Source organism: Triticum aestivum, chromosome 3B, assembly GCF_018294505.1.
Source record: "Triticum aestivum cultivar Chinese Spring chromosome 3B, IWGSC CS RefSeq v2.1, whole genome shotgun sequence".
Taxonomy (NCBI): Eukaryota; Viridiplantae; Streptophyta; class Magnoliopsida; order Poales; family Poaceae; genus Triticum; species Triticum aestivum.
Genome location: NC_057801.1, coordinates 731,422,684 through 731,450,059, shown reverse-complemented (window position 1 = coordinate 731,450,059; position 27,376 = coordinate 731,422,684). Strand labels below are relative to the sequence as shown.

The window sequence follows — 27,376 nt, the reverse complement described above, 5'->3', positions numbered from 1 at the left end:
TTCACGTTCTGCATTTGCAGGCCATTGAAGTGTTGCTCAAGTTCCTTGATTAGGCCAGGTACGCCGCCATTTGTAGGTCCGAGCACTGGTATGTACACCTAGTTGATGAATAGCTGGGAGTCACCCTCGACAAGTAGGTGCCATATTCCAAGAGAGGCTGCTACTCAGAGGCTCGCAAATAGTCCCTTGTATTCAGCCAAAAAGAGGTGCATGACATACTTGAGTTGCTCACCCGTCGGAGAGGTGAGAACAACTCCAACCACCACGACTTGGAGCATGAAGTATCCATCAAAGTACATTGTCCAATGCCCGTGACCGGAAGCTGTAAATAGTTCCCCCTCCTTGTCTTTGGGCACCGACATCCATTCTGTGACGAAGTCGGCGAGGGCACGACTTTTGACGACATGGGAGTTGATTAAATGAAGGCTGAATTCCTCGAGCTCGATCTTCCATTCCATGATGTGGCCGGTGACCTCGCGGCTGTGAAGACGGACACCTTGTGGGCTTGAAAATAATGCCACAACTCCCTCGACGTGACCAGGACACATAAAGAAGCTTCTGGATCTATGGATATCGCAACTTGGCATCGCGCAAGACTTTGCTGACAAAGTAGACAGTGTGCTGCACAAGATGCCCTAGAGTCAAGAACACATGTCGGATCTCTCTTTGATCGACTTGGGGCTAGATAGGAGTTTGGGCTCGCTCAACAGGCTCGAGTAGGAGGGGAGCTCAAACTTGGACACCAGATTTGATGAGAGCCCGGGCTCGACCGTCAACTTGGAAATGGAGGAGAGCTCAGGCTCCAAGGTTTGCCCGTCGATGGTTGTCTCCTTGTGATATGCAAGGTGCTCTGGCTCAGTCGCAGGGGGTGTTGTTGATCAAGTCAGGGATTCTGTCTCGTGCTTGGACCCAACGCCTCCTCCTACTCCACCACCTAGATGGTGCATGCGACCTAGCGGGTGGCCGTGATGTTCATCAGCAACGGTTCCTAGGGTCTTGGTGCCACCAGGACTGGTGAAGTGAGGTACACTTTAAGATTTTGGAGCAACACATGATCAGCCCCTGAGGTCCACTCAAAGGGTCCTGACTTCTTGAGAAGCTTGAAGAGGGAAGACCTCACTCACTATCGTGGTTTTGTCACGGCAGATGTCCTCGTGAGAGAACTAAGTCGTGAGGCCATTGCTACTAGGTGGTGGCTTGAACGGGGTTGGTCGGAATCGAGAGACACGAGTTTACCCAGGTTTGGCTGCTTACGATGGAGGTAAAGTCCTACTTCCTACTTGATTGCTATTGATGATGATGATGATCTCGATTACAAGGGTGCTATGTCGCTACCTCTATCTCGGGAGCTACTAATTTGTCTGTCCCCAAACTTGTCTGTCTATTTTGACTTGTCCCTCTTGAGGTACCTTACCCCTCCTTATATAAATTGAAGGGGCCGACTTATATGTAGAGTCCTAGTAAGACTACAACTAGTCTCTTTTGTATTACAAGCCGGATACTAGTCCGGGTCTCTATTCGAACGGTCCAAAGCTGGCCTCCATGAGGGCTCCTGTATTCTCTTCCTCATCAATCAACCCAGGGCGGGTTTGTCCTCCGCCGGGTCATGCTTCCTCCGCAGGGTCTTGCGTCCCTTGCCGGGTCTTGATATTCCTGGCCGAGTTCCGTGCAGGCTCCCAACTCACAGTGAGTCGCCCCAAGTTGTTTCCTCGATAACCTAGGCCTGGGCCTTCTGGTCGAGCCGGGTCATGCCTCGGACTGCCGGGTCTAACCGCGGGTAATTCCCCCGACACACCCCGAGCTTGAGATGAATTTCTCCAAGGCTGCCATGCAACCCGAGAGGCAATGCACGTCCTTGAGGTGCATCAATGGTCGCATCTGATCAATGGCAGTGATCTTCTCGGGATGGCTTTATACGCTTATCTGAGACAAGGAAACCCAAGAGTTTTCCTAAAGATACTTCAAATACATAATTCTTGAGGTCCAACATCATGCGCTTGTGGTGCATGTTGTTGAAAGTTCCTGCCAGGTCGTCGTGGAGTGTAGGCTGATCCTTGGTTTTCATAATAAGGTCATCGATGTAAGCTTTGACAATGCAGCCAATCTAGGACTCCAGAGTGAGGCTCATGGCCCACTGATATGTAGGACTAGTGTTCTTCAGTCTAAAAGACATGCAAACGTAACATAAACGTCCCCGCCGAGGTAATGAACGATCTTTCTCTTCATCGGCTTTGGCCATGCAGATTTGATGATAACCCAAATAAGCATCTAGAAAGCTTAAGAGGTCACAACCCGTCGTTGAGTCAAGGATATGGTCTATACGAGGCAACGGAAAAGGATCTTGAGGACAAGTTTTGTTGAGGTCGGTGAAGTTCACACACATCCTCTACTTGTCGTTGGCTTTTGGGACGACAATAGGGTTAGCGAGCCACTTGGGGTGGATCACCTCCCAGATGAAGCAAGACTTTTAAAGTATATCCACTTCCACTCAAGTGGATCACCTCCCAGATGAAGTCTGGGATCCGATCTTCCACTTCCACTTGGGGTGGTTGATTGTGCTTCTTTTGACGTATATGACGTGCGCCATGACAAGCTGATAAGGGGTGCTCGATCCAACATTTTTTCAGGACCCAAAATTATATCACGTGGATTCTTGATTACTCGTTCATCCAAGCATTGGGGGAGAGGGGTAGCTTCGACCACCTACATTGTCAACCTAACCAAAGGCAGTTCGTGGTCGACGAAATCTCTCCTCAAATTGGCATGGACGGTCGTGGATGTTGAAGAGGGCATAAAGCTCGTCACCAGAAAACACTTGGGCTCATCTAGGGCCGGATCGCACCACATACCACTTGTAAATAAAGATAAGAAGTACACATGAACTGGTGGCACCAAGAAAACCTATGTTTTACTTGCTTTCAATGGCAAGCCCAACCCAGTTTTCCAACCCCCACCAAGGAGCAAGAGTGAATTTGTCAAGTGGTGCCTCGTGCATCTAACGAACTTGCATAAATTTCTACACATACACGAAGCAATTCAAGATGGAGTGGAAGCGTTAGTTAAAGAGGCCATCTGGTGGCGACCGCTAAGGTTAACACATATCCGATAACAACACCTACACCTTTCAGAACACATTCTAGACCATATATTCAGGGGCTCGACATTCGACATGTTTAGGAAGTAGTACAAGGTCATCGAAAGGCAATTGTTGGCCATCATCCCCATCCCAAAAGCAGGTAACAATGGTCGGAGACCGTCATCGTCTTCGACCAAGAGGACAACCCCGAAAACATAATTCAGCTCAGACGTTTAAATTTAGTGCTCACACCAGTGATCGCTAACTAGAACATCATCCAGGTGCTCATCGACCTATGAGTTCACTTAGCTTCACCCTCACTTAAGCACATGACGACCTATAAACCCCAAGGCCATCATTCAAGCCAAATAGGCAGTTCTTCTACGTAAGCCCGTAGATCTTCTGCCCAACCTATAAGACATGTTACGTTGTCATTTCTATCTACACCATCGTCAATTTCTCAATAGGAAGGTGCTCTTTGATGTTGTGGATCTCAAGACAACATTCATTGCCATACTTGGATGAATGGCACTCATCAAATTCATGGCCATGCCCAACTATGCGCACCCTTGCCTCAAGATCCCTGCGCCTAATGGGGTCATCATGGTTTAGGGGTGCATGAAGGCCTTCGTCGGTTGCCATAAGAAGAACCTCGGCATGGAGACCAAGGATGTCGATACACTCGAAGAATGAGTGATGTGTCTGAAGATCGACTCAGGTGGACCTTCAAGAATCACCCCGGCACCCAAACTTGAGCCTGAGTCAACTTCGATGAAAAAGAAGACTTGAAGACCTCGGGGCAGAGGTCATAAAAGCGAGAGGACCCTTAGCAAAACTAAGGCATCAAACAGTAGTTTCCCCTTTATCTATTCACGTGATGTAAGGCCTTAGGCCCCGCCGGTCAAAAGGTTGCTGCTTGCCCCTCTTATGGATTGCACTTCATTCCAATGTAGTACTTGCAACGAAATTTGTCTCGGCACAAGGACATCTTACAAAGACAGCAGGACAATGGTGAGTCGCCCCGCACATAGCTAGTTATGTCATAACCAAGATATTGTGGGTGTCCACAGGGAATGCAGATGGCAAAGGGGAATTCACGTCGCAAGTGACTTCTTGAACCTCCATGATTAGCCTTTCGCCCCCATTTCCACATGTTTGGTCCATTCTTAGAAAACAAGAGAGGGAGGACATTCCAGGCCGTGGATGACCGAGATGGCCTTATGGACTTTATAGGGACAACCTGACCCATGTTGGACAAAACACCCAAGTTTCGTATTTGTGATCTTTGCAGTTCCCATTAAATCGAGACCTGCTTTCATCATGGAAATATTGCTCGGGGCATGGCCATGATAAGTGTTTTTTTTCTGCAAATGCTAAGGTTGTTGTGGCCTCGCCATTACGCGAGATTCAGGAAGGAATAGGAAGTACCCATGGTGCCCTACCTTCATTCCTCTTTCCTGCCTTCACATAGAAACGTGGTCTCCTTAGGTATCCAATAGTGATATAGTAAGATGTATTGCATGCAAGCTCATTGTAAAGATGAAATTAAGTATAGCAAGCAGAGATGAGAGACGTTGCGACCGTCAACCCTAAAATTACTCCACCTTTAAGCCAAGCGTTCTAGAAAGGGTCGATGGTCAACTCAAGAATCAGAAAGCGGAGGAAATTTGGTATGGTTTTCCTCAATTTTGTGATATTTTTCTGGTGTACGTTCGTTGTTATAGGTGAAGACCGTATGAACCTAAGCCGCTCAGAGGCCGGAACATCCTCAATGGTTGCTAAGGGTCAAGTCTCCGCACAAGGGAAGTAGCAATGCCTTGGAACTCTTAGGAAATGCCCCCTATTATCCACGGATTGAGTGTAAGGAAGTTGTTACCTACGTGGGACAAACTTCAGTGACTGCTTTCTCATTTCCTAACCGCACTTCCCGCGTCACCATCTCACACATCGAGGCAACACATGAATCATAAATCTATCGCAGGTTGCCAAGGTCATCAAGGTCCCTTGGGGGCACGATCTGCAACCCCGCTCAAGACAAGAAGTTGCCATCGTTGTTGAATACAGACCATAGTGACAGGTGCCTCCCATGGGAAACGACAACTTCCACCGTAATAGTGCTTTCCCTTTAGCTAATGTGCCTCCTCGACCGAAGCAACGCGAGGCATCCACTTAGTTTCTCCTAACGCCACGACCAGGCGACGCTTCGAGAGGTGGGTGTGTGAGGCAAGTCGAGCATTATCTTGCTCTTAGAGAAGCTACTTAGAGTTCAAGTCCAACACCCCCTCTGGTCGGCGTTATCTCGCCTTGACTTGCGAGATCCCAACAAAGAAAGGTGTATATACGAGGAGGTTAACATTTAACAATCAAGCAAAATATCACCCAATAGCATGGCTAGGATGGCAAGCAATTCTTCGAAGGAGTCCAGTCTAGTCAATGTTCAAAAAAAAAGTCCAGTCTAGTCTCGTTCACCTTGGCGGGAAGATATGCTCGTAACTCCTACATGTAGAAGTTGTCCTCATCTCACCTCGATGGGCCTCCCAGCTATCCGAGTCAGACTAGTTGAGCATGTCACCGTTGGATGGTGAGAGGAATGACAAGGGCATTGCCTACAAAAGGCTATCCATTGAGGCTAGGAGCCCATAGGAAAAATAAGATTGAGATCCACCCACAAAAGAGCATCAACCAATAGAAGGGACAAACCATCTTTAGTTGGGTGATCCATCCGCTACAGTCGTAAGGGTTCTTCGCGAGGTCTGAATCGCCTCTCTTTTTCCTCAGTTGCAAGTCTAAGAGGTTTCGTACCTCGGAAACCTGAAGTTCCCAGAGAGAAATCTCTCATTGGTTTTGACCGGTGCCAAGTGGCAATGGTCATGTTCTTGATATGCTCCTGCCATCGAGCCAGACGGGGAAGGGATTCCACCCTTGTCTGATCGGCCATATGTGTGTATTGTTAAGCTTCATGCACTAGCCAATGCAATGAAAAGTCTGAACTGATGGAGAGAGAGAGGCAGGTAATATATTTCAACACTCCCTCTCACGTCTAGACTATATTAGTCCTTGGACATGGAATTTATGTAGGCTGCAAAATCTTTTTTATGTGTTGGCAAGGTCCTTAACTTGAGACCTCTTGGCTCTGATACCATATTAAATTAATGCTTCAACCAGTTGCTCCAAGCCCGAACTGATGGAAAGGGCCAGACAATCCACATATACACTTAACAACCCTATCGTTAAAGATTTTTTTAGCTTTCTGGAGCTAGAAGATTTACCCTAAGCCAAGCATTGTAGAGGTGATTGCGAGCAACGTCAAGGCTGATGCACCAAGGTGGGTAAGCTCGATTTGGTACAACGCCAAGATACCAATGAAGGCAGATGGCGGGATAAAAAAATCCTTGGAGGAAGCTTTTAAATACCACCACTTTGTTGGGGTTGTTCTGAGTAGAATCCCCCAAGGGTAGAGCGCTAGTGTATGGCCTCCTGCTCCAACAAGAGGTGGCCGTCCACCAACTCATGTAGCTCCGTCCCGCCCAGAGTTGACATAGTCCATGGCCCAATTACCTTTCTAGCAAAAGGGCAAGGAGAAAGGGGGCATGGAGAAACCAAAGGGCAAAGGGGTCCAACAGATTCTCTCCTATGGGTTCTTATAGCCATCGTTGCACCGATGACAGTTTAGATAAAAAACACCAATTCCACTATCCAAAATTCATGCTAGCGAACGGAAGCGGCGGGAACGACTCAACCTAGGCTGGTCGTGGTTGAAGCACTCTTCGTTTTCCAACCTCGAATGCCGTCTCCAAGCATTGGTCTCGATATTAGACCGAAGTTATGATTCAGGAAACCTGTTGAACCATGCATGGCGAAGGGATCCATAGAGATTGAGGTCGCCACTCCGTTGAACCAACCTTGAAGAAGCCCTAGAAAGTTGGAGTGGATGATACTTTTCGAGACCCATCTAGTAGGCATAAGAATAATTCATTTCATGTACTCGTGGGGTTTGTCAGTGAATACATAAAATCTAGTCGGAGTAGGATGCCTCAAGGGCCTACACGGACCAAGTAATCGGAAGGGTGTCTAAAGGCTCCCAAGTCTTTCATCCCATTGTGCCCAGTCGGCACTTCAAAGGGATAAGGATGTGTGCACTAAGCGAGAGATTTGACATTTGTGAGAGATACACTCCCCATAACAGCAACATCACCTGATTGTACCGTATCACCCAAGATAGCTATGATTGTCGCCTATCAACCAATATAAGGAGCAAGCGGCCCTCCGTCAAAGATCATCTTACTCCAAGAGCAACATGCACGTAATCTTGCTTTTCTTAAATTTGATCTACATCATTTTAATCCTCTCATTGATCAATGAATCTTAGTAGGCACGATGTAGGACTTCCATCAATCCAGGGCTTGAATCTAGGTAAAACCATTGTGTCACCTTTCATCGTAGATGAGATCTTTTGGGGCACCACCCTCCCCCCTACTATCTTCCACGACCTCCAGTTGATCATAAGATCGACGACGCAAATAGACAATAGTTAACCGTATTAAACAAATTAATAATATGTACTCCCACTGAAATCAATATTCCTCTATTGATATTGAGTGACTCAAGACCCGCAGTTAACCAGTCTACTAGTGAACTTTTGCACCACTACTAGGAGAAAACTGAATTCAGTAAGCAACAACTTGCTAACATATCCCTATATGACACATGTTACTAGATGACATCGACTTGCTTAACATATCCCTTTATGACACATGTTATTGGGTGACATCTCTATGCCTCAACGCCAACCTTTATGTCCCAACGGCCTTAACTGTTATGACAACCTTGTCAAGTTAACCAGTGCTATGTGTGTAAGTTTTGGACATGAACCATCTAATTAAGGAAAGATAATGGCATCCTACTTTTGTAAACCCACCATTAATTTAGAGTAGATGTGACTATGTAACTTTTAACTGAGAAGCATTAGTTTTTACTTCTTATTATGTGAGGGTTTATTCTACTTCTACCATATAACATGCATAGGAGTAAAAAAACAAGAATAAAATCCACAACATTCACATGATTGTGATATATAGTATGGCACCCTTCTTATGGTGATCTCATCGCTATGGTTCTGTTCTTCAACATGACCTCCATCTACATGCTCCATGTATGGTGTGCCACCAAGTACTAATATGAGTTGTTACTCCTAACAGTTAGTAATAAATTACATATCATTATGGAATCATCACAAGTCGACACGCAGGTCGTTAATACAATTAATGATAGTCCCTTGGCTCCAGCCTGGGTGATATACTCATGACACGCAGGTCATGGAAAATTACATACACGCATTACATACATAATGGGCCATACTATACACATTAATCCTGCAAAAACAAATTATTCATTGAATCACATTATATAGTGTTATCTGAATCAAGAACTCTTATAGGATGTCATGTGATATAAAAGGTGCTTTCAAAAGGGTTTCAGAGGGGCATCAACCCTTGCAAAGGTCAAACAGGTAGTGCCCTCCCTCGTGACATCTTGACTGTCAATTGTCGATCAACGGGTTTGACTGGTAGATCACATGGTGGGTTCGAACAACGCTCGAAACCTCAACAAAAATAACAAATCCACTCTATACCTCGACCATGCTTTTCTTCACTTGGTAAATCATATTTATCGACTTCATCATATATCGAAATGTTCTGATTCGACCAGTCAGTTGATCTTCACATGCAATGGGCTATAGTGTTTAAACCCAAGACCCTTTGGAATTAACGTAGATCTCGATCGCACGATCATGGTACATTAGTGACAAATCCATAAGTCAGTATGATCTTTGTTCTGATTCAACCAATCATATTGATCTTGGTGTCTACCAACTGATTTTATGTTTCGTAGTCTACATCGATGGTTAATCCGACATGTAGGGCTATATGGTATCACAAACATAAATTACTATCATGTATACCAGACGATGAATCCATCCACAAACACCATGCATAATTGACTACATCAAACAATACCAAAAAAGCGTTCCATATATATCACCATATGTATGTAACCCAAATCTAAAAGTTAAGAACATTGTCTCTAAGACCATTGTAGGAAAAGGGGTCAGGCTAGACAATCTTATACGACACATCCTACTGCACAATTGAACAATCTATAAGTTATAGATCACGAATTTACCACTACACATGCTTACCCGTATCAGAAGTAGTCAATGTAGCGGGTCGATGTAGTGTAGTTATATTGTCTTGTTCTTGCCATTCCCTCACATGATTCGTCCGAGCATCATAGTTGCAACACCTCCAAGGTACCCACACGTTCGAGGAGGAACGCCACTCATCACTTTGGACGTCAGAGAAGTGGCAGCTTGGCTTGAAAAGTGTTGAATTGGCAAGTCTAAAACATTTGCCCCTTCTCCTTATGTAGATGTCCCCATAATGGACTTATACATTGAAGGCTCATAAGGACTCAATGCCTGATCTAATTCAGATCCTAATCCAAGTTAGACTCCATCCTTAAAGTGTGCGACCCTATAGGTTCATGCACGTTTGGACATGACCTAAGCACTCCTATTAGGATGTGCCAACTCCCGAACTCGCACATAAAGATCATACTGAATGCACCTTCACAGTGTTTAGTAGTTAGTACTCCCTTTGCCTCACGATATTGGTCATGCTCGGGTTCGACCTCTCTTTCTTGTTTACGTGACTAAAAGTCCATTACTATGTTAAAATTTTAATCTTAAGTAGCACGACCGAGCATTTTTGGATTCAGTAACTTGAGGGGGGCAGATCTCCCTTTCTCTCCCTCCCCCTCTCTCTCTCCATCTCTCCCTCTCCCTCTCCCTCTCTCTCTTTGGGAAAGACTCATAATGAACATCCACAGTGAATATTTAGAATTGTAAAAATGCATGGGCTAGCAATAAAGTGTATCAAGATAAGTCATCTATTGGCATTCCACCTTTAGCGCCATGTCTTAGCCTGTACATCTAACTTTTGTCTACGTAGGCATACCTGATGAGGAAAGATGATGATGCTTCACCTTTGCTGTTGTCTCTTTGCCACCGTATCAAAAGTGTCTATGTACCGTGCAGTTTATAAGGATAGGATGATCTCGCATCTTATTTTAGATATTGTCTAGACATCCAATGTGGTAGATATATCATTACTATGATCCAATTCGATTCACCTATGTTGAATAAAACTGGTGTTTACCTGTAAGATGTCTACACTGAGTACTATTTCTATCTGCTATAAGTTTGCGCTTGTCATTTGAACAAATGCATAGATGACGCTACGATAATTAGCTGATTTTGTCTAATTATGATATGTAGTTATTCTTTATACATCATAATATAATATATATTGCAATATGTTTTGGTTCATGTCTAAAGAACATTAATGTTTTCTTAATAAAATTGTGGACGCAAATACGTATAGATCTAGAATAGTTTTGTTAAATATATTTGAAAGTAAGAGTGCAGATTTAGTCCATAATTTTAGGTAAACTTTTACATTATGAATCAGAATTAAGCAATATATTAGAAATAATTTATTTATTTATAGAATGTCACTTTGGAGTCGTTTTCACAACCTTTAATAGAATTTTTTGTAAAGTAATGCCTTGTGCGAAGAGGGTATTATAATATCATGTCATGATAATGATTGTTGCTTGGTGATTTTTATGCTACTTGTGATTTCTAAAGTTTGAAGGTTCATTTGCATTTCTGTGCCTAACTCTGTTTTAAAAGGTTCCATAGGAAATTCTACTTTGATAAATATTCACTGAAGTGGGAATTGCTGCAACAACTGGAGTTATAGGATCTTTGCTTCGTATAGTGGTGATGGTGCCTACAATGATATAAAAATTACTATGTTTTACTAGTATAATTTGTTGGCATGATTGTTTGATATACATATACTTGAATTTATCCAACAATTGTTCTATTGTAAACTTGCATATCACTTGAATATTGCTACTTTTAGCAATTCATTGTGAACTCCTTTCATATTTGAAGTTTAATTTTGTAAGATTTTTGTTTACTTGGTTGAGATTAACTTTAGTGGTACATACAAAAAGCAAATTTCTAGTAAGAAATAGTGTATCTTTCTTTTTTAGTGTTGACATAAAGTAAATTTCCAATAAGATAATATATAGTGATTCACTAATGTTCACCCCCTTCATGAAGTTTCCTTTTAACATAATTAAATGTTAAATATTTCATGTATTTACTCCTCTGTTCCTAAATATAAGCCTTTTTAGAGATTCCAACGCGGACTACATACAAAGCAAAAATGAGCGAATCTACACTCTAAAATGTGTATATATACATTCGTATGTAGTCTGTATTGAAATGTCTAAAAAGGCTTATATTTAGAAGCAGAGGAAGTAGATTCTATTGATTTGCCAAAGTAAAGCTTTTATTGGGTTTTGTCGCCAAGCCTACATATTTAAAGCTAAACTTAGCCTTTTATGTGGAGACATTTCACTTTTAGGATATGTTGTTGTGGTGAAATGCCTTAGCAATGCTACCAATATATTCTTATAATCCAATGTAGACTTCCATCCAAACTTTCGTCGACAATTTGACGAGACATTGTGATGCTTAAAAAGGTCTACTTTTGGTCATTTAACTCATGTCTTGATATAGGTTGTTAGTTTCGACATGTACTCCTTCTATAAACAAATATAAGATGTTTTAGGTCACTAAAGAATATAACAAGTTTTAGGTCATTAAGTCCTATATTTGCTTGGAGTATATTGTAGTGTCAGTTAAACTCATGTCTTGATCTAGGTCATTTAGTTTGAATCGTATCTTATGGCTAGCTTGATGCTTACAGCTAGGCCCTCCAGCAAATGATTGTATCTAGAAGTAGAATCCATTATCACATCCCATTTTTGTGTTCTTACTCATTACCTCTTGAATACTCTCATGTCTTTGGTGCTAAAACCTTCTTTGTTGTTGATGATTGTGGCGTCCAAAATATCTATGTTGAAAGCACCTCAAAGCTCCTAACTTGTAGTTACTCATGTGAGCATGGTGTGTTTCTTCTTATCAAGTCACCTAGTTTGGCCACAATCCTTGTTTTGTTCCAATTCTTGTATTTTAGTATCCTTTCCTTGGATGCTCAAGGGATACACAATGACCCTTGCTACAAGTAGGTGACAGTTTGCTGAGTTGTAGCTACCCATCTCGTCATGGTGCCCCTCTCTCTTCTACAGTCACATAGCGTGAACACTTACCAGGTTGGTGACGATCAAAGGAGCCAGTGGGCAGCCCGAGTCCATAGGTTATGATGGCCTTGTGGAGTGAGATGTTCTTTTTGGATGTAATACTACTAAGTTATACATTTTTTGAGGAATGTGAGACTACCTTACATTGGTAAATCCTCATGGAAAATGGCCTAGTTTATGAGGGCTAAACACAAGCCAAATCCTAATGGGCATGGATTGTCACAATGCTCCCTTCCAGAAGCAAAGTCTACCTATTAGCCTTCATACTTCAAAACAAACAAATGACTAGTGCTATATAAAGAAGAATTCAATTTTTGCAAGATGTGAACACTCCTACCTTGGCTCATGAGTGGGCATTCAATGATATCTTACATGTTGTTGCCCCCTTTCCATTCCCTTGTGTATCAACCACCATATCTATTAGAGATTTCTTTAGATGATTTTGTTCTTAGTTCCCAAGAATTGTAGTTCTATTGTGTCATTGTGTACAAAACTCAATGGAGGAAAGTTCTTGCCATGTTGGTAGATGAACATTTTCTAAACTTGAACCTAGTTATGCTCACGCAACACAACTTCAACATTTGGGTTGTATGTAGGGTTGTTTATGTATTTGGAGGGGAGGGGTAAATATACAAGTACCAAAAATTAACAAGATTTGGCATATTTTAAACCCTACTGAGAGTAGTTTCCTATAACACTCTAGTGCATGTAAGTTCTAAGAAAGTAATTCAGAAGCAAAACTTGAAGTGGGGGGGGGGTAAGAGATAGGGCATGCAAACATGAAGATGTATCCAAGGTTTGAACTGTTGGCACATTCATACATCTTCATTGTTTTAGGATCAAACATAGAATTCTAATTTCACAAAGGTCTCACCTTTCCAACCACCAAGGTCTAAGCCCACCTATCCTGCCATGGCCATTAACACCAAGTCCAAGCCTAACTCAGGGTAGATCTTCGCATGAAGTAGGTCATCTCGGGCCTTACAAAACCGTAGCTCCTCCACAACTTGAAGGCTTCCAGGTGATCTAAACATCTTGGGGACACGCACCCTCCAAGAGTAACAAGCAAAAGCGCTAGGTCAATATGACGTGCTCTCCAACAAGAGTACCAAACTAATCCCAACAACACATGGATTCTCTCTCGAGGACCAAAAGGGTAGATTTGGAGAAAGAGAGGTGAAGCACAATATAAAGGAGCTCTCTCATCAAGGGTTTTAGCTTTCACAATTTTCATCACCCAATTCAAGGGTTAGGGACTCATATTTGTAGAAACCCATAAATTTGGTTGTTGGATACAAAAAGCAACTCGTCTGCAAGTTCTGAACATGACACTGAAAACACCAAACAAGTTTAAAAAATTGAACAACGGGGGGGGGGGGGGGGGGGGAGAACTCCAAAAAAAATGTCCATAGCACTTGGAAGCCAACTACACGGAGATACCAGCTGATGATTATTCATAGGTGTTGGACGTTCAAAACAACATGGTGTTGCCATAAAGGATGAGGCAGTCGGAAATACCAAAAAACTCTTGCTTAGAGGCATTTGATCTAACAGGTCACCCTCTGAAAATGGCTTGGTGGAAAACAACTAGGTCACAAATTGAGGTTCCAAAAAAGCACCGCTCAAATGTGCTAGAGCTATAGTGGAACTGTACTAGTTGGAGAAAACTTGCTAGCTCAGAAGTAGAGGACAGAGAATACCTCAGTGGTATCCGGCCTAGAAGAGATATGCCTAAATGACGTGGAGCCTAGTAGGCATGGATAAGACTAAGTAGTTCAAAAAAGAAACTTTGGAAACAGCTAGTTCACTCAACAACTCTCCCAAATCACCAGGTTTGATAGTTTTGACCGACTGATGTGAAGGTACCAAGAGAGTGTAAAGTGTTTCAAATGAGATAATTGTTAAGCTTCATGCACTAGCCAACGCAACCAAAAATCCGAACTGATGGAAAGGGCTAGGAAATCCACATATACACTTCAACACCCCCTCTCACGTGTGACGCGAGAAGCCAACACGTGACTAGACTCAGAGGTATAGCTCAAGAGGCCTATACGTGGATACAAAAGAGGGCAACAACAATTTTTTGATAAATTATGAAATCCAGTACTTGAACTCAAAACCTTAGGGCCCGATACCATGTTAAGCTTCATGCACTAGCCAACACAACCAAAAGTCTGAACTAATGGAAAGGGCTAGGCAATCAACATATGCACTTCAACAATAATAAGGGTGGAAAATGTGGGGGATTGCTTCAAGATTTTGGAAGTGTTCATTCCTAGTTCCAACGTGTGTGCCCCTGTTGATAGTATGATTGTCCTTCCATTCAATTTAGAATCATGGATCCACTAAAATACTAGAATAATACTAACTACTGAGCTCTAAGCAAACTTCATTTTAGGGGTCATCAATTTTTTCCCACTTAGCATAGTGACCTAATGTGAAACTGTTGAATGAGTGGCCCATGCCCATGTACTGTTGGCCTAGGTGGCCTAGGCCCATATAAGAGTTCTCGACGCTGTGTGAATAGAAGCACCGACATTGAAATCAAGCTCGACTGACTTGTATGCCTCTCCTCCAATCCCACATGGTATCAGAGCATGAGGCTTGAAGAAAAGGCCAAGACGATGGTGATGGCTCGGGCAAGGCATTAAACTGCATGAGTTGCGTGCCAGGAGCGTGCGTTGCGGCGTAGGAGACACGACGACAATAGTGCTTGGTCATGAGGATTTCCAAATTTCCTCTTGTTGGTTATTATTGTTCTTGGTTTTGGGCTTCTCGCTGGTTGGCATAGGAGCAGGAGGTGCTGTTGTCGTGGTTTTGGAGGCGGTGAGGAGCTGAAGTTGATTAGGGAGGAGCAGGAGGTAGTGAATGTTGTTGTTGTCTTGGAGTTTAGAGAGGAGCTGCGGGTGCCTTTGTTGATGCTGCTTTTGTTGGAGGTGTTATTGTTGCGCACAACTATTCGAGGAGGAAGGCTAGCTATTGTGTGTGGCTGCCTGGGAGGAAGATGAAAGGTGGTGAGGTCGTGCATATGTTTAATGACTTGGCGGAGGAGACCAATGTCATGGATTTAGTGCGGTCGGATTATGGATGTTCGTGTGACGTACAGGAAGGAGCAAGGCACGAAGGAGCTGAAATGCTAGTAGGAGACCATGACCGGAAGCGGACACATGTGTCGGGCAGGTGTGAGCTACGTGAGGCAGCAACCAAGGGCGTTGGTTTGCTATGGACATGTGCAACAAGTATGTGGCAACAAGTGTTTGCTTTGATGCTTTTCCTTGGCAAAGTGATGCAGGAAGTGGAGCATACGTGTGAGATCGAACAACATGATAGCCAGGAGGATACTAGCTAGTCTTCCAAGTTTGGCTCATCTTATCTGTACAAATGATGGCAACAGTGAAACGCCCACAATGCTACTCACAGAACTGATGCAGAGTGGGTACTAGACTCTGGTGCATTTCAACATGTTGCAGGTGACTTCAGGGAATTTTAGTCATATGATCAGCGTACTCCATGTCCAACTAACACCATATGTACAGCTGAAGGGACATTATACCCTATTGAGAGTTCAATGTACCCCCACTATTGAGTTATCTTTAGTCTTACATGTGCCAGCCTTCCTAGTCAATCTTGTGTCTTTGAGTGCTCTAATCGACCAGGTGGACTATAGGGCAACACTGGACAGAGGATTGCGCTTGATTCAGGAGGCCGACTGGAAGGGGGATTGGGACTGGAATAAGGCGTAGGTGATTGTGGTACATGACCGTGACGGGCCTGGTCAAATGGACAACTCGGTGTTTGCGACAGCTGGGGAAGAAAAAAAGTCCTGGGTGATGAAACATCACTGTAGAATGGGGCATGTATCCTTGATAAAATGTGCAAGTTGTTCCTGATGTAACGAATGGAGTAGATAAGAACAAGCTGAAATGTGATGCCTGTGAGTTTGCACAACACACGAGGACATCTTATGTGAGTAAGAGACTTGGTAGTATATCCCCGTTCGTGCTTGCTCACTTGAATGTGTGGAAAAATCCTATGGTGTCAGTTAGTGGTGCAAAGTATTTTCTGACCTTTATTTACTACCACTCACGTATGACATGGGTCTATTTGATGCGTCACAAAGATGAAACTTTCCAATGCTTCAAGAATTTCTATGCGTGTGTGAAAAATCACTTCAATGTTCAGGTACATGTAAACTGATCATGTCACTTCGTGTGTGAACAAAGTGTTTGGGATTTTCTTGTTTGAGCAAGGGATTTTGCATCAATCCTCATGTTTGGACACTCATCCTTATAATGGAGTGGCAGAAAGGAAGTATCGACATATTCTGGAGGCTACCCGATCATTGATGTTTACTATGAATGTGCCGAAATTCTTGTGGATTTAAGTTGTGATGACTACGATATACCTGATCAATTGCACATTATAGAGAATATTAGGTATGAAGTTACCTTCTAAGTTACTTCTGGGAAAGAATGATTTTTTGGTTCCTCCCAAGCTGTTCGGTTGTGTCTGCTTTGTCAGGGATCACAGGCCATTTGTGGGCAAGTTGGATCCATAGGTCATCAAGTGTATCTTCATGGGTTATTCTTCTGACCACGAGGCTACAAGTGCTGGAGTCCTTCTAAACACAGGACCTTCATGAGCATGGATGTCACCTATAGGGAATCTGAAGCATTTTATGGCGAGGAAATTGATCTTAGTGGCTTATTTGATAGTCTTGACCATACCCAGCCTCCTATAATAGGTCAAGAGGGGACAGCGGTGGTTGCTGTGGTGGTGGTGATTCAGTGGTGCAGCAAACAACTGAGGGTGATATGTCGATACAACAAAGCAAGTAACAATCTCATTAACTGATAACACCCTCGAGTGAATGACCGATTGTGACTAATGGGGTGCCAAGCTAGGCAGGCGATGCTCCTACCCAGATTGGTATCGTGCCAAGGTGGACAACAGAGCAAGAGGAACAATTAAAGGTGTATTCACGGAAGTGAGGTGATAGTGTTGCACATAAGGGGCAACAACTATATTACCCATAACTAAAGGTGTATTTACGGAGGCGGGGTGATGGTGCTGCACATGAGGGGGAGCAACTAGATAACCCACAGGCGGAACAACAGGGTAGTACTGATGTGATTTCAATCTCCTCTAATGGGGATCAGACTGAACATGAGTTAGTGGCTACAGAAGGGTTGATTGATTTGCCAATTGCTTTGAGAAAAGGTACTTGAGCAAAAGCAAGGATACTAGAGGAATTATATCGGTTTGATGATATTGATAACAGAAATTATGCATCCTATGAAGCATTATCTTGAGCATTTGGGTAAGGCTGAAAGAGTGTTTAGGTAAGGCCTTTAAAGTCAAAGATTTGGGCCAACCCAAATACTTCCTGGGCATAGAGGTGGTCAGTTATGCCAAGGGTATTGCGCTATCTTAGAGGAAGTATACTTCAGATCTCCTAAGAGATGTAGGAATGCCAGGATGTCGGGCAGCCTCAAACCCAATTGATCAAAACGACAAGGTGACAGCATAGTCAGGCAAGCTAGTGGATAAGGAGAGGTATCAAAGATTAGTTGGGAGGTTGTTCTACTTACGTCATACATGCCCTAACATTGCCTTTCTCGTTAGTGTGGTAATCAGATACATGCATGGACCTAGGAGTGATCATCTTGAAGCAGTGCACATGATTCTGAGGTATTTGAAGGGGACTATTATTTGAGAGTAACATGCATCTCTTGGTGGATGGGTATTGTGATACAGATTGGGCAAGTAGCCTAGATGATCGTAGATCAACCTCGGGATTTCATGTCTTTGTTGGTGGGAACTTGGTATCATGGAAAGTAAGAAATAGGTTGTTGTGTCCAGATCGACTGAGGAGGCCGAATATAGAGCTATGGCTCAAATGGTAAGTGACATGTTGTGGAAAAAATTTATTAGAAGAACAATATTGAAGACTAGTGTAAATGTGTGGTGCGATAAAAAATCAGCAATCAAGCTAGAGAGCGATCCACTACAGGATAGAACTAAGCATGTGAGAATAGACAGATTCTTCATCAAAGAAAAGCTATATGTTGGGGTTATCAAGATAGAGCATGTGAATTCAGGGAAACAGATTAAGGATTGCTTGACAAAAGGATTGGGAACTACAGAATGCAATATGGCGTGTGACAAGATGAGAATGACAGATGTCCATCACCCCCTTGAGAGGGAGTGTTGAATGAGTGGCACATGGCCCATGTACTGTTGCCCAGTCCCATATAAGAGAGGTGCTTGACCTAGAGGATGATGCGCTTGACCTTATCTAGATAAAAGCGCCACCAGCGCAATCGAGCTCGAATGACTGATATGCCTCTCAATCCCGCAGAAATAAACTCACTAAAATAGTTAATCCGCTGGTTGTCTCGCCATTAATCCCCAAAAGTCATTAGCTATTTTAGGTGCACTTTTAGTGTATTTTCTCATGCTAGCATTTATCGTTTAGGACAAAATTTCTTCTTCCTTTCTCTCTTTCATGTGTCCAACTGACAAGGGTGCTAGAGAGCCCTGGTGCGGCCATGAATGAAGAGCGACAGGGTTTTTGCCTGCCACTAGTAAGCCCCCCTACAGAAACATGGAGATCCTATTCCTAGAGCTAAACATGATGATTCTTCATCTCATACTTAGTTATCGGAATTGCATTTATCTTCTTGGCCTCTCGGGTGAAGCACTAAGTTTGCGAGACACTACAAACCGACAGAGCATTAGTATCTTCGTCTACCTAAATGGCACAAGGTGTCAATCCAAGTGCGGCATCATAGACCTAAATACATGACCTTTACTATTATTGTCCTTGACATATGCAATGCACCTCTATGTCACTCCTTGATAGGTGGCACCGAAGGAGGGTTTTAACATTAGTATTGTGAGGTGTCTCTGAGCCAAAGGGCTCTAAAATTTGTGTCAAGAGGCTTAAAAGTCACTTAACATTTATTGCTCACCTCTAGGTATGGAAAAGAGCATGAAAATTGCACCATTCCATTCAGGGGGTGCACATTAAGCATCCCTTCAATTTATCAGATATAACGCTCTTATATTGATGGATATGTAGTACAGGTAGTCTACCAACAATAATGGTGGCTACTTGTAAAATATTGGGACAACCGTGATGCTTCTTACATGGGATCCCTTGATAGGACAAGCCCAATTCAAGCACTCCCCATAATCATGCCTTAAAAAAGGTGCCAAAGAGGCACCTCTTGTTGCCATCTACCAAGCAGTCAAAAGGCCCTCATGTTTTGTTAGAGGTTTTTAAAAACATCGTAGCTCTTATCCATTGAGTCTTGGTATGACCACATGGGAAATTAGGAAGGGTTCATTTCTTCTAGCAGCATATGTTATTGTTCTCGTACAACCCTCAAGATATTGCACTCATCTAGGTAGAAGAGAAAGATGATGGTAGTATGTATTCCAAAAGGCCAAAGGGAAGAGTGATAGATCGATCCTATTGTGTCAACTCAAAGTTTTCCCATGCTTCATTTGTTTGTTAACAATGATAACCCATGGATGAAGGTTTATGTTGGATCCTAAAGCGAACGCTTTGAAAAGGCGAATCCTTAGCTCATTTCAAGAGCTTTACCAACATAGGAGGTACCAAGAGGAGATACAAAGGGGAGGTTACCCTCTATTTTAGATGGAAATCGATCTCATGGCATAGAGAAGATATTGTGGTACACTCATAAACTTTCACGCAAACCCAACTTGGTTGCTCCCATTTGTTCAAATTTTCTTCTAATCTTCCAATAGCATCAATAGTTTTAACGATGATCCTTTGAGAGGCTTTCCCTTGAAGGATCTTCAACTTTATGATGGGTGGCGAAAAACTCCCCATGGCTTCTTACAACCCACCAATCTTAGAAGTGTTTCAAATCAAATGTTTCTTTCAGTCAGCTCTTGATGGTGGTTTGGTCCAAAACATACTCCAATGAAATTGTTCCCACAAGTTCGCCTACCTTCTCCAATATGATTAAGCTAGTGTTTCATGCAAAAGAACTACGCATATCTTGATGGTCGCTTCAACAATAATTTATTGTAATCCTTGACCCCTTAAGTGTGGAATCTGTCACATAGCTTGTCCCTTTATGGCTCCTCTTGGGGTGTTCTCAAATACACTACCTTGACAAGATGCTTCATGGACAATGATGGCAATGATGCTTCCCTCACAGGGTAATACACTCATGAGTCATTCCTTAAGTGGTTAAAATGTCTCCATGTGGGTTTGGTTTTCTTGTGGCTCACATTCATCTAGGATTTGCACAAATGAGTGATGTAGAGCAATCTCATGTGTCAACAACATATGATGTATTGGTATCCAACAATTTTCTTATGTCGTGGAATGTACACATCCAAGGACAAGCTCTTGCACCAACCCTTTTACACATTTCAAGCGGTGTTGTGGAGTTTACACATCCGAGGACAAGCTCTTGCACCGATCCTTTTACACCTTTCAAGCGGTCCTTCTCACGCTTTTGGAGTGCAAAGTGATCTTTGTTTAGGCGAGGCTCAAAACCTAGGGAATCTTCCATGTTCATTGTCAACACAAGACAATGAGACATTTGAAAGCACATCAATGTGCCACTCGACTTGCTAGCAAGTTGTACAATGCACACCCATGGTTTTTAATCTATTCTTCTATACGAGCAGGTAGGAGCAACCCCTCTTGATCAACCTATGTTATGGTCCAAGAGATATAACTACTTACACAATACTCCCATGCCTAGATATAGCTCTTTAAACGTGTGATGGTGTGGGCATTTATATACATGAGTCATGTTGTACTCCTTTATCCGATTGATGATAAAGTATGCCCCGTCCCATTTACAATTGGCATTTCCACTGTGCTCGGATTGAGGGCGTGATTTGGGCTCTACCAAGGCATGTGGTATTGCCCTAACTCAAATTATGCCAACCTGTCTTCATGGTATTTGTGAAGGATCTTTATAGAGAACCTTTCATACATGTGCATCTATAAGGACGCCAACGTGCTCCACAAAAAAGACTATCCTAAGACACCATGTTTAGTGACCTGACTTTTTGTCATCATTTAAAAGAAAGCTTTGAGGGGAAGACTCGTGTTGGCTATGTCATCATCCTCTACATGGACAATAGTCCTGCTTGTTCTCTTTTGGCCCACACCCTTTATTGAGGCTCAAGGTCCACCTCTTCGATTCTTCTAGGGTGTCGTTGCCCCATTGTGACCCAAAGAATTATAATTAGGCCTTCAATAATGATGAAGCTCCTAGCTCTTGTGTGTATCTTTCTTTACTCATTTTCTTCCTTGAGCTCCTTTGCCATGGTAAGAAATTATACTGGGATGGATCTTTTAGGGATGGTCGCTTTCACAAGAAGGTTTGCTTGTACTCATTAATGTTTCTTATGTAGGAACCCTTACCATATCGCGTGCATGACCACCATTGGAGAGTTGCAAATATGGTGGTTGCTCAGGCCCTTGAGGTGCACCACACGATGTTAGTGTGGACGACCTAGGCAGGGATGTTGGAATCCACGAGCTTCCCTTGTGAAGAAGGTTCCCAATAAGTCTAGAGTCATTAGGGTCATTATGGTGATGTAGATGTATTTGTGTTTGCCAGCATATTTGTTGTGAGTCATACTGAAGTAAGAATATTGAGGATATGAACATATTCAACTGCATATTTGATGCGATGCATCTTGAAGTTCTAACATCCATTTTGTCAGATAATGATTATCATGTAGGCCTATTTCTTGAGCTATGTAGGGGCTTTCCTGGAGATCTAAGCTAAGTTTGGCGTCCAATCCTCCTTGGAGTATAGAGACCCCTCCCACTATGAGGATATATGCCTCTTTTTTGCTCGAATTGCCTACCACCATTTTGAGCTCGTCGCATTGCACCCATGACGAATGGAGTGCATAGAGCAACAACCTATGTGTGTCACAAGTTCGATGGTTGTACCAGGGAATTGAAGCCCTATATTTTCGGTTATGCTTCTGTTAGGCAAAGTGGTTTCTCTTAGGTGGTTAAGAAAAACATCTTGACCTTAGGTCAACCTCACCAGATCAACTAACTCTTATGTGGCTAAGTGGTTGGTCTTATTGAGGGCCCTAGTTTTCTTCTAGTTGTTCTAGCCCTTCTCAAGAATTATACAAATGTTATGAGACGAAAGAAAAATATCGAGCGAGGGCTTGTGAAGATGACACTCTTAAGTCTAAAAGGGAGACAATAATGTTGTTCGAAAGGAATGTATATGTGGTGTAATTTCTCCTCTTATATGTGTTCTTACCTACGTGCTTAGAAGGTACTCCCTCCGACCCATCATATAAAACGTTTTTGCAGTTTAAATTGAACTGCAAAAACGTCTTTGCATTATGGTACATAGGTAGTATTTATGAACATCCTTACATTCTATCTATATAATGGTTCCTAGCTACAAACTCAACGGAAGTTTTAGTTGACGGGGGCCCAATTTCTAGGTCAAATACCTCCCCCAAAGGCTCGAACTCTTGGGAGAAGACCTTGGAGAACCCCGAGGAGAAAATGACTAGGGGAAGGCAAAGAGACCTCAGGCCTAAACCTGATTATACGTCGGGCCGGTCCGGGCTTGCAAAGCCCGGTCCTTAAACTACAAGCCTGAGCCCGGCCCAAAGCCTAAAAAAAATATTTTTTCAAGCCCGAAGCCTGGCCTAAAAAGTTGCCCAAAGCCTGGCCTGGACACTATTTTTTAGCGTACGCACGTGCAAGCCCAGCCTGAAAATCAGGAAAAAGGAAGCCTGAGCCCGGCCCTAATACTCTTTTGGGTGGTAAAATGAAGCCCAAACCTGTCCCAGAAGGCAAACCTGACCTGGCCCAACCCAGTTTTTCGGGCCGGGCTGTCCATGATCAGGTTTACTCGGGCCCAAGGAGGGGGCTTTTATAAGAGGGAAGTGATACAAAAGCTTCTGAAATTGCACTGTAGCTATTGTTTGCACAGGTTGAGATAATGATGAACCTATATGCAGGTCTTCACTCAATTATAAAAGAGAAAGAGATGAATTTTATTTTACTGTTTCTCCAAAGTACTTAGAATTTTATTGCCTCTCAGAGTCTTACATGCAGGTCTTCACCAAATTTTTGTTTGAAAGACCTATATGAAGGTCTTCACGAAATTATAAAAGAGAAAGTGATTAATTTTATTTTACTGTTTCTCCTCAGTACTTAGAATTTTTGTTTAAAATCGCCTGACAGAGTCTTACAGCTTTAGTACAGTGAGTTTCCAAACGTTAATGTGGTGCATTTGTTTTCAGCATAGAAGGTACATATGATCGCTATCAGAGATTTGCAGGAGCCGGAACGAACGTGAATGGAGGCGATGCAAGTAGCAACAATGTAAAATAATCTATACAGCTTTCTTATTGCATATCTTACAGCTTGTTTAGGTGTGGAATATATAACTCCCAAGCATCATACTGTTCATTCAATCAGTTTACATTTCTGAAGTTTCCATGGCAATATGATGTGCATGATGAAGTGTTTGTAATCAACGATTATGTCGCCTATGCATAGGACCAGCAAAATGAATACAAATACAGTCTTGCTTGGTAGCTACTTGTTTGTCCAAATAAGCCATCTATATTCTATTTACCCCATTTTGTATCCAGGATAGCCAAATTATATGATTGTTTATATACTTGCATATTTCTGACATGATCTTTTGGTTCTGAACCAGGATGGTGACCCTTCAAACATACAGCCAAGGCTTAAAGAGATTGCTTCTTGGTAGCCCTTGAGACCTTTCATAATCTCTTCTAGTATGTTATTTACTGTGTTTTTTCCTAAGCTGGTTAGGTGCAATCCTGCAGGTCTCTTCAAAACAATGCTGATGACTCAGATGCTAATAAGCTAGAAAAACTGGAGAAACTCCTGACAGATGCTTTGAGGAATACAAAATCAAAAAAGGTACACTTCAGCGGTTCTATTGACACCTGTAATCAGCTTTTGTGTCAATGCATCAAGTCTCTGGTTCCCTTTGGAACCTTGCTCCATCAGAAAATGGCTCTGTTTTCAGCTACTTTCACTAATTCAGCAGCTCACAGCTTTATCACTATCTTGGTTTCCACAGTCTTGCTCTTGATGCCCTAACTATACAAAATTCATTCCTACTGAATATATATTGTTACTTATCTACTGATGTAGGGTATGTAGTTTCCATTTTGATTATCAGTTCTACTATAAAAAAGTTCAATGAAGTACTTACATCTTGAGATAATGGGCTGAATGTGTGTGCTACATTAGACCCTATGTGTTGGTAAATGATAGGTAAAAGAAAATAAGCTCACTGGATACTTTACTATGGATGTGATTGCCTTTGATAGTTTCATCGTAACTCAGAAGGAGTTAACTGCTAGTAGATTTTCTAGATTCAGCATAAGGACCTGGCATCGGTATCCATAGTAAAGTATCCATTCCAAACAGGGCAAAAAGGTTTGTTTGCAGCCCTTGCTTGAGTAGAACTGTACTTGTGGATATGATCCAAGCAACAGACACATGCACAGAGACTGACCTTGTGCCAAAGATAATGAAATCCTTGTGAGGAAGCTTTGTTTGGTAGGCCTAAATTAAGTATGAACATTCATGTGATGTCAGAATATCAGATGCCAACATATCTTCTGGCTATACTAGAATCAGGCTACTATTGATGTTTACCGTAAGCCCGTGACAAGTGGGTTCTTTTTCCATTTTTCTGAGAATTGTCCAGCTTATTCGTAAGCATTAGTAAGCCGATTTGCATTGCAGGCTGCCTGAAATGAAAGAACAAAATGGAGACATCAGAATAGATCCTGTCAGTTACCTGCGAATAGGAAATTAAGTTTTGAAACAGAACCTGGTTGGAGAGTTAAATCAATACAGAGACTGTTTACAAGGCAATTAAGCATATAAACTAAAAACAAAGACAAAATGGAGACATCAGAATAGATCCTCTGAATCCATGTACCAAGATTATTTACAAGCTTTGCTTTCTTGTTTGGCTGGAGTGCAGATGTTGGCGCAACAAAATAGCGGCTCAAGCACGAGGAGTGGCGAGAACTCCAACGGTCCTAGGGGACAGAAGAAGCGAGGAAGGACTTGAGAGCAGTCATGTGATGTGTCTGCATTTGGTACAAGCAATGCCCTGTTTCCTGATGCAACACTCTTCCCCAGTTGGGTATCAAAGAGTTGTCAGAGCTGCTGCTTGTAACGTGTATGGCAATAAGGGCAAATTCAATAAAAGGGTGGTGGGCTAATACTAATTCAATAAAAATGTTCTGTATGTGATATTTATGTGAACCTATCAATCTGTTGTCATCCTTCACTATTCCTGTCATGTGGAACTGAATGATCTCTCTCTGAAAAATAAAATTGCAACTGAATGAGAAATCAGTTTATGTGGATGCACTTTATAACCTAATGCAGATGTTTCCTCTTTTAACTTGGTGAGGATCATATCCATGTCTGCATTAAGCAAAAGGACCGCTCAGTAAGTGCAGTCTGGTTTGTGATCCCATATTGCTGATGTGAGACGAAATAAGTAGTAGCCTTGCAATTTATCCGGAAAAGAAAGTAGTAGCCTTGCTGGATAATGAGATGTGGGCCTACTTTTTCTTGCATTTGCTGCTATTTCAGCATCTGTTCTTTTCTCCTTGCGGTCTACTAGATGTGGGATTTGGGCTTGTCCTCTTGAATGTTAGTGTTTGCTGAATCTCGATCTCGACATACATATTGTGCAGAAAGCATGTTTCGTTTATGTAGCGCGTTAAGGCAAAAACCAAAAGTTCAGCTTTAATCCCGAAAAAAAATATGTGTAGTGCATAGATCTGGCAATTTATTTGTGCAGATATTTTTTCTAAGCTCTGAAAACAAGCACTACAAACCTGCAAAAATACAGTATTTCGGAGTGTACAGGCTGGCCGCGTTAACATCAGAGAATGAAATACAGTACGAGCGACGGAGCGAGCAAACACACCTGACATGCAGATGAAGGGCCAGCCGCCCAGAGTAAGACGCAAACGCCCACCCGCCTCCAGCTAGCTAGCGTCGGTCGCCGCCGGCGCCGGCAATGGCAGCATCCCCATCTGTGCGCTTGATGACGACCGCACCACCGATGGCGTCGATCGATTGCCTCGCCGGGACGGGACAGAATCGTGGATGCGCCGTCCTCCTCCCTTCCTTCCTTCCTTCCTTCCTCTTGGCCTCCGGGACGCACAAGCGCATGCACGTACGCCCTGGCTAATGTTGACAGGTTGATCTCACCTTGCACGGAAACACACATCCGCTCTACTGCATCACAGCATGTAGTCTGTGTCATATGGTAAATCCACAGAAGATCGACGCGCGTGAAAAGGTTGAGTTGTGTGGACGAACCCCTCGTCTCAGGCCGCGGCGACGGAAATCAAACCCCCGCTCGTGCATATCATGAAAAATCAACAACAACACTTGTCCATGAGACGAGCAACAGTATCAACCAAAGCGGCAAAGAACTCGAACACACGCATTGACCCACCTTTGCCGCGCGTCGCGCGTCTTGCAGGGACTGGAAGGCAGGAGAGGAGAAGCTCCAGAAGAAGCAGCAGCAAATGGAAACGGGGAGAGAGGGGGAGGAGGCATAGATAGACAGCAGCTCAGGTCAGGCCAAGGAAGGAAGCCGCGTCGTAATAAACTAGCAGCTTGGGGCCACGCGCGCCTGGTCGCGTGGCGGTCTCCGCGGTCGAAACGTCGGGCGCTGGGCATACGTTTCGAGCGGGCAGAGAGTCGAATCACGCTGCGGGGACATATGCGTCATATGCCCCGGGATCACTGTGTGCTACGTCTCTTCCATATCGGGCATGTCGTCCCACCGACAGGTCTTTCACCAAAAAGGCAAACTATCGACGGCGGCGGGTTGCCCCTTGGGCTGTGCCCCGGGTCAAGCAAGCAGCTACTTGGACTGACTGGAGAGGTAGTATTGAATGTAGTACAGGCAAGGGGAGAAACCGCACGAATCTTGGCAAGTTGGCATAGCCATGTGGTGAAGACGCAAATTGTCGGACAAATGAAATGAG

At 43.1% G+C, this 27,376-nt stretch overlaps 1 protein-coding gene and 1 long non-coding RNA gene across 3 annotated transcripts in view; one reads left to right on the top strand and one right to left on the bottom strand.

Moving 5' to 3' along the window:
• The window catches only part of LOC123072047 (MADS-box transcription factor 51), a 32,359-nt gene extending 6,618 nt beyond the window's left edge, over nucleotides 1–25,741 (top strand). Inside the window, exons 2-5 of the mRNA XM_044495608.1 lie at nucleotides 23,606–23,687; nucleotides 24,028–24,077; nucleotides 24,161–24,257; nucleotides 25,339–25,741. Of these exons, the coding sequence (XP_044351543.1) occupies nucleotides 23,606–23,687; nucleotides 24,028–24,077; nucleotides 24,161–24,257; nucleotides 25,339–25,428 (319 nt within the window). The 3' untranslated portion in view covers nucleotides 25,429–25,741. The remainder of the gene's footprint in view (nucleotides 1–23,605; nucleotides 23,688–24,027; nucleotides 24,078–24,160; nucleotides 24,258–25,338) is intronic.
• LOC123072048 (uncharacterized) lies at nucleotides 12,299–27,055 on the bottom strand. 2 transcript variants are annotated; one of them, XR_006434812.1, is made up of 4 exons: nucleotides 26,700–27,055; nucleotides 26,302–26,615; nucleotides 24,862–25,099; nucleotides 12,299–13,363 (listed from the first exon to the last, which is right to left on the bottom strand). It is a non-coding gene; the product is annotated as an uncharacterized lncRNA (long non-coding RNA). The 2 variants fall into 2 exon arrangements; XR_006434811.1 differs by lacking the exon at nucleotides 12,299–13,363 and having other exon boundaries at nucleotides 23,687–25,099; nucleotides 26,700–27,009.
• Nucleotides 27,056–27,376: the final 321 nt, after the last annotated feature.